A 10478-nucleotide genomic window follows, 5' to 3' on the forward strand; every position below is an offset into this window, starting at 1 on the left:
AAAGCTCTATAAAAGAGACAACTTCATTCCCTGACAGTCGTACATCATTTCATGCGCAGAGCACAAACACCTCCATCTAGAGTACGTTCCATCATGTCTATTTACAAAGAAACCTTTCACACAGACCTTTGTGCAGAGAAACAAGAACCTCACAGTGCACCATTAACCCACACGGACCTATTAGAGCCTTTGAATGCAGAGAGGAAAGAAACGATCAAGAAAACCACCCTAGAACCTTTCGGAAAGTGATGATTCTGCCAAAGATAAGTATCGGTGAAGTCAAGCGAACAAGGAAAGAGTCTGCGACCGAAGTGAATGGAGACCCCAAATATTTGAAACGGAAGATCACACTGCCCCAAAAGCCACGCACCCCTGCTCCAAAAAGGAAACGCATCACACCTCAAAAGTTAGCGGATGAATGTGAGCAATCGATGCACCTTCAAGAAGAAGGAACGAAAGAAGAGGAGCACAGCAAACTCACTGCTCGCCTAGCACTAGCCAAGCTGAAAGAGATGTTGAAAGATGAATGGAAAGACGAACAGAAGCTGAAAAAGTTAACTGAGCAGAATGGAGCAGAATGACATATTAGGAGAGTTCGATTCAGACCAAGACAGTGTCGTTGTCATTTCCTCTTGTATAAAATGGTTTGAATAAAGGTTGTTCGTTTCAAATGATACAATGTGGTCTCTGTGTATGTTGTTGCGTGATACTTGGCACTGCTGGCGATGGACCCGCGAGGTGAGCTCCTTGCTTGCTTGTTGCCCTACAGAGCTCTTAGACACTATCGAGCAATGGCCCTCAGAGGGTATTGTCCCTGAAGACCTATGGGTCAGCTTGTCGCCTATCAATGTAGGCCATGTGATTGTTTTCTTGCTATGGTTCAATCGGTGGCCTTCCCCACACCGTCAAAGGGCCCACATATCAAGCCGTTCCCCCTTCCAAATGATCTCAGACCTACTCGACCACTAACAGTGACACTGACTCGATCATGCCGCGATTGCTAGTCCCATCCTTTCCTAGACGCGAACGGCGATTGCGGGGGTGGGGACAGCATGGTGGCTGGATTTCCAATCACGTGTCACCACCACCAACAACCATGGACTACGAACTGTTCGACAACACAGATAAAACCCAAACGACTTCGACGAACAACCCACAAACGGCGTTGACCCTCGTCATGAGCAAGTCGTTGAATTTCTGAGCTTTGCAAGCACAAGATGTGGCTATTCAAGGGTCTTGATGGGTGGGTTACTCCCCGCTCAACAATAGCAGTATTACCCCCTTGGAATTCACTATTACCGAATTGGAAGATTTTGTCGATTTGAAGCAAAGTTATTTAACCTTTGACATGAGACTACCTACCGGTGCTAACAATGCTGGTTTGTATGTGGACGGGCAAGTCACGGCAGCTGAAGGAAATCAATCGGGAGACGATTATACCAAGTACGTTTACCTAGTCAATAATGTGGCGCATGCCATGATCCAGCAATTTGACATGCGGTTGAACGGTACGTTAATGACCAAACAGACGGGCATGCGTGCCTACCGAGCCTTTGGTGAAACCTTGCTGAATTACACGCCCAGTAAAGGTGAAACATTGCTGGCCCCACAAGGTTGGGTGAATTATTTGAATGTGAATGCTTCCCTGCAAGCCACTAATGCCGTGAATGATGACCACCCCATTAACGCTGGTGTGTTTGCTACTAGAGAGACGAATCCCTTGAAACTGTTAACTTCCAAGTTTTTGGGGAACGGATGGGTGCGGCTGGTCATGAAACCGCATTTGGAAGCTTTTCATACCGGAACCATGTTAGTTCCTGGTATTGAAATCAAGGTGCGAATCACCTTTAACAGTCCCGAGTTCTCTTGCTTTGGTACAAGGATGGCGGACAAAAAGTACCCAACCCTGGGTCTGAATGATATCCAAGCCAAATTTTATCTCTGTAGGCTGACCTTAAAGCCTACCACTTACACTGCACTGACTAAACGAAGGCATAACAAAGGCATATGGGCTCGGTATCCTACTGTGTACAAAGATGTCCGGACATTCACTTTTGAAGGGGAGAGTACCATGTTTAAGAAAACAGATCTATTTCAAGGCCGAGTACCCGACCGTTTAATGGTGGGATTAGTGGAGAGTCACGCCTATAGCGGAAATTTAGATCATTACCCATTTGCCTTCCAAAAGTTTGGGGTGACCCGCATTCTTCAAATCATACGCGGTGAGGAATATCCCTACGAAACCTTGGAAGTCAATCAGAATTATAACAAGAAAGATTTGTGGGGGTACCATTGCTTCCTGCAAGCCAGCTGTGCTCTGGGTAAACACCAAGAAAGTATACTGAAACCGGGGGATTGGGGCCACAACAAGAATTGCACGCTGTATCTGTTTAATAATGTCGCAGGAGGAGATGCAGATAGCCCCTTGCAAAACCCACCAAAACAAGGCGATGTCACCCTGGAGATGAATTTTGGGGCTAATCCTGGTCAAAATCTGACGATGGTGGTCTGGGGCGAGTTTGAAAGCCTGATGGATATTAGTGGCACGGGCGTGGTGAATTGCAACGTTTAAAATTCATACCTTTCTGTATTAAATACAACCACTTGCATTACTTGTGTAACAGTATCATCAATCACTGCTACAACAAGCATCGATGGAACTAGTACCCTTGAGCGACCGACAGTTAACAGCATTGGCAAAACGCAACCCTGTATTGAGGCGCTTGTTTTGGGGTGTGTACCCTAAACATCAATTACCACCACTCTGCCAAACCGCTGGGAGACAAACGTATAGGGCTATGATTGTCAACACAGACCCTAAAGGAGAACCTGGACGTCATTGGTTGGCTTTGTGGACTTCGGGAGATACCTGCGAGATCTTCGACAGTTATGGGCTACCTATGGATACGTACGGAGTACCTCATGTCTTGGAATGGATCTGGCGCTATTTTCCCGTCATCCACCGCAACAAGCGAAGCATTACGCTTTATTGTTTCTGCAAGCACGATGTCGAGGCAAGAGCACGCATGAATTCATGGATGATTTTTCTTTACATGATTTAGTAGCCAATGATCACCAAGAAGGTCATCGCATCCTAGTACAGTTACTCCCATCACTTCAAACGGATATCATGGACGGTGTAGAAAATAGTCAGGCGTGTTGTTCTAGGTGCGAAGCTATGTATCGCTGAAATAAAGTTTCTAATAAAAAACCATGTCGTTGTCATTGTTCTTTTTAAAAAGACCCCACTTTATAGACCTATATCATTTGACATCATGCCTGCAACAAGAACACGTTGAAAACATGCTTCGCGCCATAAAACATGGGTGACTCGAAAGAGGCGGCGAACCAAACACCAGAAGGGAGGCATTTTTCCTTTACTCGCATTAGCCCTTCCTGCATTGACCGCCGTTGGTAAAGCAGCCGCCTTAGGGGGTGTAAGTGCCGCGGCAGGGTACGGGCTCAAAAAGGCTTTGGATAAATGACGGTGAAACGTGGGGAGAGGATCAGATAGGACTATGACTCAGCCACGACCCGAGAGAGAAGGTCTTTTTTTTTAACCCCCTGCAGTCTTTTAGTGACCGGTCCTTCGGGCTGTGGTAAGACCACCTTCACGTGGGAATTATTGAGACATGCTTCTCATTTCATGGACCCACCACCCCCTACCAAGCATTATTGTTACGGAGCATGGCAGCCCACGTTTAAAATGATGCAAAATGAGGATGCTATACATTTTCACGAAGGCATTCCTAGTTTCGAGGAGCTGGACGCTTGTTTTGCACCACAAGGTGACAGGATGCTAGTGTTGGATGATTTGATGGATGAAGGGGGAAGAGATAAGGTGTGTTGGACCTATTCACAAAACATTCCCACCTTCGGAGCATCACCAAATTGTATTTGTGTCAAGATCTGTTTCCACCAGGCCCTTAGGCAAAGACCGTGTCGCGCAATGCGCATTACATAGTTTGTTTCAAGAATCCTCGGGATTGCACAGGGCTACGAGCTTTGGTGTGTCAGGCGTTTCCGACCTAGTTCAAAGGTGTTATGCAGATATTTCGTCATGCCACGGAACACCCCTTTGGCTATTTAATGTTTGACTTACACCCAGCCTGTTCAGATGACCGCCGTCTGTGGACGAACCTATTACCTTTGCAAGGTTACCTACACGTGTTTGTACCTATCGAATCACGTCATGCCCGCGTCACCGCCTCCCCGTTTACGTAGACAACTTTCGTTCCTACGACAGCTAGCTAAAGAAGCGCGTCATTTACAGTGTCAAGATCTTTTACGTCACACCAACGCTGATCAAATCAATGCTGTCAGCGAAGTCATTTCGAATTCTTTGAAAGGGAGAGTACCCTTATGGCCAACCATGGTACACGCATGGCGTCCTCAAAAACAGACTTTGCAAATCCTGACCAACCACAAAACTTCCTTAAAAAAGCGACGCGACTTGTTGATGAATCAGAAAGGCGCTGGCTTTTGGCGGGGACTGAACAATGCTTTCGATGGTTGCTGTGTTCACTGTTCTTCATCATGATCGAGTTTGTATTCCGCCCCACCTTCTTTGAAGCTCTGAATGTGAGATCTTTGATAAACCGTTGTTGCGCATGGATACGACAGAAAGCTAATGACTTTCGTCAAGGACTGAACGAGGAATTGTTTTGCTGTTATCCTAGACCATGAATAGAGCACCATTGCACAATCTCATTGAAGCGTATCAAGAAGCAAGGCGCTGGAAACTACAAGCTGAGGGGTTGCAACACAAACTGCAAACGTTATAGGACGAAAGAGAGCTCTCTCGTAAAAAGGCCTTGACCTCCAGACCTTGGAGCGCGACCTATCCGTGTTGAGATATAATTTGATGTGCGAAGCCTGTAGATATTACTGGGACACACTCAGCGACGGAGGAACGTTTGAAGTCTCGTGCTTAAAGTGTAAACAGTTATTCATTTCGCCACCCCAAAAACGATGAGTACTTTTCGCGAGTATGTCATGGTTACTGCAAACGAAATGTCGCGATTGACCAATAAATACAAAGGGCGTTTGACTGAGAACATGCGATTGACTAAAGCGTCTTGTTTGGCAGCTGAAAAACACTTATTGTTGGACTCTAACATGCCAAGCGGTTTGAAAGAAGAACGTGTCAAACAAGTGTCGCGTCCATTTAATCGATTAATCAAAAAGATTTGACCGGGACCTCCAGTAGCAGCCCCACTACCTGAAGGAGAAGAAGAAGATGATGAAACAGATGCTACGGTTGAAGGACCCACAGCCACACTGGTGCGGAGTTTGCTTAAAAAAGCACATCGCAATAAAGGTGCTACCATAACGTCTGGTAATGCCGCAGAGACACCACATCGTCCCGCCTTACCGCTCAAACCCAAACGCGTGTGTTTACAAGTGCCATCCTTGTCCTTAGCGGAACAAAGAGAAGCTCCCCTCCCTTTTGCTGAAGTCTTGGGATCATCCCCAGGGAGTACATCGAAAGAAAAAGCTGAGATTATTGTGAATAAACTCAAACGCCATCAGCGTAAGAAAGGGGCTACGGAAGTAGAACGTTTGAAATCTTTACCAGGGTGGAAAGCATTTGACCAGGGACGTCGAACCCGACGCAAACTTGATGGGAAATACTACTAAGAAACGAAAAGCTCCAGCACGCAGATCGCTTTGGCACAAACGCCCACAACGTGGAGAAGGATTAGACATTCAAAACTGGTTGGGGAAGACTGGGATTGAATTTCATTGGGTGGAATATCAATACATTTTTTTTCCTTTTTTTTTTTTTTAATAATAATTTTATTTTTTAAATATGCACACTTACACCATAAAACATTGCAAACTACAGTAAACGATGCAATGAGTATTGCAATACGAACGTGACATGAATTACAGCACTACCAAGCACTAATTGCATTAAAATTACGTTTTCTAACATGAAAAAAAAAAAGATAATAATAATAGATAAAATAAATAAATGAAATACGACTTCTAGCACTTCTAAAACCACCTCTTTCTTTTAGGGTTACATTTATAATGATAGTTTTAAAATAGAGGAATCAATATTTAATATCAATACATGGGGCCTGGAACACATTTGAACAAACGGTTAATGCACGGGGATCCGGGTATCAATCGATTAGATAAGATTGCCAAGCAGCACGATATTGAGTACGCCAGAGCTAAGAATTTGCGGGACAAATGGAAAGCCGATGACAAGATGATTGCCGCCATCAGCCGTTTGCCGGGGAAGAAAACTAAACTCATTTTAAAGAAAACTGTTAGCGCATTTCAAATGTTACTTTTGAATTCCTAAAGAGCCTACATAATTAGAGCGTTTTTTATTCATCATCTTCATCCAATAGTTCGACCATTGTGACAATAAGATCTTCATCTTCAGAGTCAAGTCCTCGGTATCCATATGAATAAGTGATCGCTGTTCGTGGGTTCAGAACGCGTTTATTGAATACCAATTTGTATTCTTAGTGGGCTGCTTTGGTCCATAGTTGATATTCTTTCGAGACGTGGACGATTTTGTGTATCTGCGCAACGCGGGTTTTTCGCGTTGAATCTAAAGGCTTTTGCAATTCATTCAAGTTGTTTTCACGCAACACTTGATAATTGAGTTGTGTCATCCCTTCGACGGTCAATGAAAATCCTCGTACTTTGCAATAATACTTGTCTTTCTTCGTACCATACCCGTAATTCTTAGGCCTCACGAGCAAACTCTGTGATGAAATCTCCGTTGGTTAATTCATCCGTAAAATCGCCCAAATAATCGCCCAGCACTGGTTCCACTTCTCCAGGGGATTTCACGAAAATCACACCGTCTGTATCAAAATACAACACCCTTTCGTTCAACAGTTCTAGAGCTTCATAGAGATGCATGCGCGCCCAGCAGGTAGTGAGACAGGCCACGAAGATATTCAGATTGGGGTAGATATTTTCACATAACGCTTCCTCGCGATGATGGACCTCCACACTTTGTTCGTCGATGCAGCTGACATAGCGAACATCATGTTTATCAGAGTCCATGAAACTACAAAAGGTTTGGGGTTCAATGAACTCTTTCACTTGCAATTTGTTCACTTGCTGCTCAAATTTTCCCCACGTGCAGTTTAACATTAGTTTGGCCAAAGCCCGCTGACCAGGATTGAAGGCAATTTTCTCATACTCAAAGGAAATACCTTCTTCCTCTTGAAACTGAGTCATGTAGAGTTGTTTCTTTTCCTCTGTGCCGCACCATGCAGGCCAGCCTCAAACTTCCGTTTTCAATTTGAGCCAAGTGTTCTCATAATCTTCGAACAGTCCGATTCGCGTTTCTCGGAAATGCCACACTTCATGAATGGTTTGGATCATGTAACCCATCTGTTGCGCTTTTTCTAGTTCTGGCGTACACCACGTGCTTTCAATGCTCTCTCTTGTTCGTTGTGGCCACACCAAGAGACTTTCCCGTGGAGAGGACGGTCGATGTTTTCTTCGACGCAGGTACGACACAGAGGAAACGTGAGTTTGTTATGAGTTCTGTATGGTAATACAGGGTGGAAAAGGCCATAGCTTGGTATTACTGTGCATTTTGCAACGCCAAAATAATCGGAAATTGGTTTCTCTCGTGACGGGGCGTAGATCATTTCAGGATGTCCCACCGGATACTTCTGGGTCTCGTTGAATTGTGAGGCAGCCTTCGCGCAATAACCGGACGTCATCAATGCAATAATCCTCGAGCTCTTGGCGCAGATGAAATTGAGTCCCCTTTGATTTCTGCTCTTCATACCAATTCTCAATTTTTTCTTTCCCTTCTTTACTCATTCCCTCGGGCACGTAATCTTTCATGGGAGGTAGTTCACCGTGGTAATCGTTCTCCATATTGGTGCGGGTATTAAATAAATGAGGAAAGTAACCTTTTTTAAATTGATCGGGGTCGAGTCCAAATGTTTTTGTGAAACAGCAGAGAGGTCCGGGTATGAACGACATAGAGTCAATGAAACGAATGTAACCTCTCAGATAAGTCAGTTCTAGTACTTTACCGCCATTGCGAACCTGTTTTAATGCTTGTTTGCGAAGGTGCAATGCGTCGACGATAGAATAAGAATCGTACCCTTTAATTTTACGAGCCAAGAGTGTGATTTCGCGCGTTTCCTCTTCTGTCAAGACTTCTAACCACTCTAAGAAATGATCAACGCATTGGGGTCCGCGAAAGATTTTGGGGTCGGCCCTTTCTGCGATCATTCCTACGACCATATTGGTGGTATGTTTCCCGGTGTTTTGCATTGCCTTTATGTCAAAAAGCACTAGAAGGGGTTCCTTATATTCGTCTGCTTTTTCCTGGTTTTCCGTCTCCTTATTGGATCGAAAGGTTTGTTGGCCCCTTGAGGCGTCTCCTCCTTGTTGACGCCGCCGTTTTTTTCACTAAGCCAGTTGCACAGCTCGTTTCTCTTCCCGGATCTCATCAGGTTCCTTGGCGTTCTGAATGAAGCATCGATGCGTGTTAAGGTCTACTTGTTCGCGACACGAGGGACATTCCCCCCAACCCTAACCCCAAATCATTATAGGGGTGTAAACACCGCCCACAGAAATAACAGGAACTAAAAAAACCTGGTAATGAAGTGAGGGTATTGTAATGACCGTTTTCATGTAGGATCGCCAATTGTTTCTCCCCTTCGCCAAACGCAAAACATGCGTACGCGCGATCTACGTCTACCATGATGATTCGGTATTTTAAAAATAGGGAGGGGGCGAGGGAAAACCGAGTTAGTTCATCCATTTCACAAAGGCCGGGTTCAACGTTAGCTTCTATATGTAAAGCAATAGCCGCATCGCCTTGGATGGTCAAGCCTCGCTGAAAACTATGCCATTTAGGATAGATGTCCATGTGAGCTTTTGCTGTGACGATGGCGCGAGCACAACACAAATTCTGTTCATCCCTTGGGATCTTTACGATACATTGTTTCTTCAACCGAAACTTCATTGAAGCTTGGTGACCGGGCTTATAATCTCTACCATTTCCCCCACCCTGTGGACTGGCGCGCACATGAACAAATTCTAATTGAAAGGTATCGTTCATTTCAAATTGTTCATTGGAGTTTAGCATGTGACTCATTACATTCATGAATTCAGCGACCTGTCTAATATCATTACGCCACCCTCCTGCTTCATATCGCACGCTGTGAAAATTATTATCCAGCCGGTTGGAACTTAAACGAAAAAAAATACGGTCCCGATCATCAATATCAGGATTATCCAGTAAGCGTTCCAATGCCCTGCGTAACCCCGTGGGTCAGTGCATCCGTTAAATTCTGCCCTTGTAATATTGGCCCAATCTGCTGGACTCTAGTTTCAAAGACGCGTTCGTGAACTCCCATTCTTTTCGACTGATGTTCTGCTACGGACTCCTACTACGGGTTCCAGGGTGAATTCTATGCGACCAGATTCTGAGGGGATTTTAAAACCCGAGCACCATGTTGCTGACTATGAGGCGAGGATGATATTTCGGGGAGATTTCTTAACTCTCTGTCAACAACTTCCGCCATTTCACGCAACAAATCAACAGCATCTTGCACGTTTTGTTCTAAAAACAAGGTCAATAACAGTTGTTGTAACTAAGCGAAAAAAAAAGTTAGTAGGAAAAAAAAAAAAAAAAACTAATCGAAAAAATTGTTGCGATTAAATCTCGAGCCATCGACATCTGGGTCCACCCCCTGTGCAAGCATTACAACACTAGAGAAAAATATGACAATTGCGACAAAAATCAGTTGTAATATTTGCGTAACAAATCCGAGTTCTCTGCACAACGATAAACATATATATTCTCATTTCACAGAAACTACTCGTTTGTAAAATATCACGCTTCTCAATACAGCAATGCAAATCATGATTTTCAAGCAGAGAAACATGACAAATGCAATTACGACTTTTTTCCCATCTAATATTTTGGATTATCACAAATCCAAAATCTCTGCACAACGATAAACCTATACTCTCATTTTCACGGAAAGTACCCGTGTGTAAAATATCACTCTTCAATAAAGCAATGCAGATCATGATTTTTATGTATTTCAATTACCTTCTTCAAATTGTTGAAGCGCTTGCATGAGCAACATGTCATCTTCGAATTCGTCATAAACTTCATTCAGAGCGCTATCAGTCAATTCTTCGATCCATGTCATATTCTCCATTTTTTTCATGTCCTTGCTTATCTTTTTCTGCTTTCACTCAATGAGTTGGAAATAGAAGTGGTTTGTGTGGGACCGTCTTTCGCTTTTTGTATGGTTCTGGATAATACCGATATAATTCATTGGTGGAATTACTAGAAAGGATTACTACACAACATGCTTTTATGTTTTTTTACCTGCCACAGAGATTATCCTGTAAGGATAAAAGAAAATCTTTGATGGTATTGTCCAATTATCCGTCACGATTAAGAGACAGAAAGCAATGAATCAATATTAGTAAAGCCAGACTCTTTCTTGAAACCCGTT

General features: G+C 43.9%; 1 protein-coding gene across 1 annotated transcript; it reads left to right on the forward strand.

Moving 5' to 3' along the window:
• Positions 1-1348: 1348 nt before the first annotated feature.
• LOC138010140 (uncharacterized protein F54H12.2-like) lies at positions 1349-2572 on the forward strand. The gene has a single exon (XM_068857088.1). It carries the CDS (start codon positions 1349-1351, stop codon positions 2570-2572), a length of 1224 nt encoding a protein of 407 aa, XP_068713189.1.
• The last annotated feature ends 7906 nt before the right edge of the window (positions 2573-10478 follow it).

Source organism: Montipora foliosa, chromosome 7 (genome assembly GCF_036669935.1).
Source record: "Montipora foliosa isolate CH-2021 chromosome 7, ASM3666993v2, whole genome shotgun sequence".
NCBI classification, from domain to species: Eukaryota; Metazoa; Cnidaria; class Anthozoa; order Scleractinia; family Acroporidae; genus Montipora; species Montipora foliosa.